At 37.5% G+C, this 3,761-nt stretch overlaps 1 protein-coding gene across 1 annotated transcript in view; it reads left to right on the plus strand.

The window, feature by feature from the left end:
* WDR35 (WD repeat domain 35) overlaps positions 1-3,761 on the plus strand; it is a 105,729-nt gene that overhangs the window by 35,425 nt on the left and 66,543 nt on the right. The window contains exon 7 of the mRNA XM_012653065.1: positions 2,931-3,056. Within this exon, the coding sequence (XP_012508519.1) occupies positions 2,931-3,056 (126 nt within the window). The remainder of the gene's footprint in view (positions 1-2,930; positions 3,057-3,761) is intronic.

The following is a 3,761-nucleotide window of genomic DNA, read 5'->3' on the forward strand; positions in this document are numbered from 1 at the left end:
TTAAAAATATGAATTCTATTTATTTTTATGTTTATAGCCTCCTTTTTGATTCATGTTCTTTATTGGTTATTTTTGTTGGTCACCATTGGCTTACTTATCGTTATGTTGCTTTATTTGATTATTTTCATTAGTTTGGCCTTCTCCAAGTAGAAAAACATGAGTTCTAAAGCCTATTTGTTGTATCTTGCAAAACAGTGTGTTAAGTGTTAAACTGAAAACTGTAAGTGGGTTTTGGTCCAGCTATAATTAAAAGTATCTAGCACAGTTTTTCGGGGCATATTAGCCACTTAATATTGTTTGAGTGAGTGAATATTTGGGGAATTTATTTTTGTTTTTTTGTATTTTGTATCTATGTTATGTTAAACCAGGTAGATAATTTGGAAGGGAATTATATAAAGATTTAAACTGAAGAAAACCTCAGGGAAGAATGTGCTTTTGATTCTGAGGGCTGAGATCTCCTGGTTTTTGCACTGTGGTCTTAGCCAGGGTAGGGGATAACAGAGCATGGATTTATAGTCAGGTTCACCTGGCTTTGAACTCCATTTCCACAGTGTAGTTTGACTCAGGGAAGTTATTTAACCCCTGAGATTGCGTTTACTTATTTTCGGAAGTGAAAGTAATACCTCATGGTACCGTGGTGCAGATTAGAGGACATAACAATGAGGAAATGCCTACCGCAGTGCCTGGCACTTAGTGGATGCCTACTGAAAGTCGGTTTTCTTTCCTTGCTGCTGCCACCACCTGGGTGGTTTGCAGTTAGGAGATGGCCTTATTCTCTTCCCACTGTGGATGGGTTAGTTCCAAGACTACTGTTGTGAGAGCTTACTTATTCCCCTTTGATCTTACATAGGCAGTAAGACAGATTGGACCATGTTAGGTTAAAACTTTTTGTTTTTTTTTCCCATTGGTTTCCCTGGCTAAATGGAGTTTAATACATTTGTATTAGTCTGTTATGTGCTGCAATAATAGCACAGACTGGATAATTTATAATGAACAGAAATTTATTGGCTCACAGTTCTAGAGGCTGAGAAGTCCAATATCAAGGCTCTGGCATCTGGTGAAGGCCTTCTTGCTGTGTCATCACGTGGTGGAAGGTAGAAGGGCAAAGAGAGGACAATAGAGAGACAAGAGGGGACTGAACTTGCCCTTTTATAATGGCAGGAATCCCATCTAATCACCTCTTAAATGTTCTACCTCTTAATACTATTACAATGGCAATTAAATTTCAACATGAATTTTGGAGGGGATGAACATTCAAACCATAGCAACATTTAATTTGACTTTAGAGCATATCTACTTAAGAACAAAGGATCCTAGTACAGTTTATTGAAATTCTTTGGATTATACTGTTCTGTCAAATGACATGTGTAGATTAAAAATGTTTATCTTTTTATGGCTACATTAAAAAAGTATTTATTCATTTATTTACTGATTAATTCAGTAATAAAATGTAGTGTGTTAGTATATGAAGAAATGAATTTCAATGTACAGTACATTTATTTACTTAACAGATATTTGTTGAATACCTGTTTACCAAGTAATCTATTACAGGATGGGGAAATAAATGTAAATATATGCAGTTAGTGCTCTGAAGAAGCTCACTGTCTAATCTAATTCTCCGGAACTGTAGAGGGAAGGAGGAAGGCAGGACTCATTAGGGAAGCAATATTTGAGTTGTATTCTAAAGGATGGAGGTCCAGGAGGACAAGGACCAGTGAGGACAGAGGAGATGCGGAGGAAAGGAGAGGAGGTTTAGGCAGCAGGGATATTGTATGGGTCAAAGGTATGGAGGCACAGTGGTTCCTTCATGAGCCGGCACATAGTAATTATGGCTAAATAGTGGGCAATTAAGCCGAAGAATGTAGTTTTGGGCCAGCTGGGAAAAAGGCATTGTGTGCTATGCTAAAGGATGTGATGGTGGGGGGAGCTATTGATTTTTAAAAAATTATTTAACTTTTTCTTAAAGCAAGGTAAGATATGATCAGATTTGTGTTCCAGAAAGTTAATTGTGACAGTGTAGTAGAGACTGAACTGGGGGCATGAGTAGAGGGTGGGAATAAGAGAAGAGATGAAAGGTAAGAATTGAAGTTAGGATGCTAATGCTATAGTTCAGTCAAGAAAAAAGGTAATTGTCAGGTGTGGTGGCATGGGCCTGTAGTCCCAGCCACTCTAGAGGCTGAGGCAGGAGGATCGCTTGAGCCCAGGAGTTCTGGGCTGTAGCACACTATGCCAATCAGGTGTCTACACTAAGTTTGGCATCAATATGGTGACCTCCTGGGAGTGGGGGACCACCAGGTTGCCTAAGGAGGGGTGAGCCAGCCCAGATTGGAAACAGAGCAGGTGAAACTCCTGTGCCAATCAGTAGTGGGATAATGCCTGTGAATAGCCCCTGCACTCCCACCTGGGCAACATAGTGAGACCCCCATCTCTAAAAAAAATGTAAAAAGGTAATTGTGGAGAGTAGAAAGGAGGAAAAGCAACAGGACTTGGTGGCTGGTTGGTTGTGGGGGGTGGAAGAGAAAGGCAAGACATCAGGGTTGAGTTTACTATTAATAATACAATATTTCATTGATTCTAAAGTATAATTTTTTACAACTCTAAAATTGGAGTACATCTTATAATCAAAGTTGTCATATTTTGATTAGCAGTGTGTTTTTTCTTTCCTTAGTTGTAGATAAAAATAAAGATGCATATTTTCATCTATGCCATCTTAAATTTGATGAAATTTGATATTGAATTTTTTGGATATAGTTTGTAACTTTCTCTTATCATATGCATGCTTTTCATTATAAAAATTCAAGAAAAATGATTTTAAAATAAGTAGGAACCTTTCACAAAATAATTTTCGTATCACTTTTGATCTCTGTGATTAGTGCTAATTTGTATTTGAGTTAATAGGTATTTTAGGTTAAATGCAATTTTTTTTTCAGCATCTGGGTACTTTGAAAGTTCCTGGAAAGCAAATGTCTGGACTGTCTTGGGAGGGAGGTGGACTGAAAATTGCACTAGCTGTTGATTCCTTTATATATTTTGCAAATATTCGACCTAATTATAAGGTGAGTATTAAGAGCAGTAGTAAAATAAACAGTGTTTTTTACTAAATAACTTTGTTATAGCTCAAAGTATATTCAAAGCTGTTTTGTTTTAGAAGCTAGCAGAAAGGAGCCTTTTTTACGTGAAGACCTTAGAACTAGTAAACTTTTCTAGAATACGATATATCGTTGGTAAAATTCCTCATGAGTCAGGGTCTCAGCAGGAAACAGATGGCACACTCAAAGGACTGCTAAAGAGAGATTGATAAAGGGCTTATTACAGAGGTGTGGGAAGGGTTAAAGGGAGCAGCAAGGGTTGCTAAAGCAAGCACCCAGGGAATGGCAGCAGTGATAAGCCATCACCACCAGCCCGGGGCCTGAAGGGGCAAAGCAAAGGAGTAAGGTTCCTGGAACCCACAAGAATTGTGGCTGTAGTAGCAAATACAATCATAATAATGTTGACATTAAATATTGATTTATTCAAAATTACGTATAAATATATTGGGAGAGTTATACAGAGGGAAAGCTGTAAGTGTGTAAGTTCTGTAATCAATAGATAATGTGATATGGAGATAGATACCAGAACAGGTACAGCTAAAGAGTTGTTTTGGGCCAGGGGTCTGCATTTTGTTTTGTTAGTTTTAAATAAGCCAGGTACAATTATTTGACTGTAAACTATGTGCATATGTTACTCTGATAAAAACAAATATAAAAAAATATGGATGGGGA

Source organism: Propithecus coquereli, unplaced genomic scaffold (genome assembly GCF_000956105.1).
Source record: "Propithecus coquereli isolate 6110/MARCELLA unplaced genomic scaffold, Pcoq_1.0 Scaffold41, whole genome shotgun sequence".
Taxonomy (NCBI): Eukaryota; Metazoa; Chordata; class Mammalia; order Primates; family Indriidae; genus Propithecus; species Propithecus coquereli.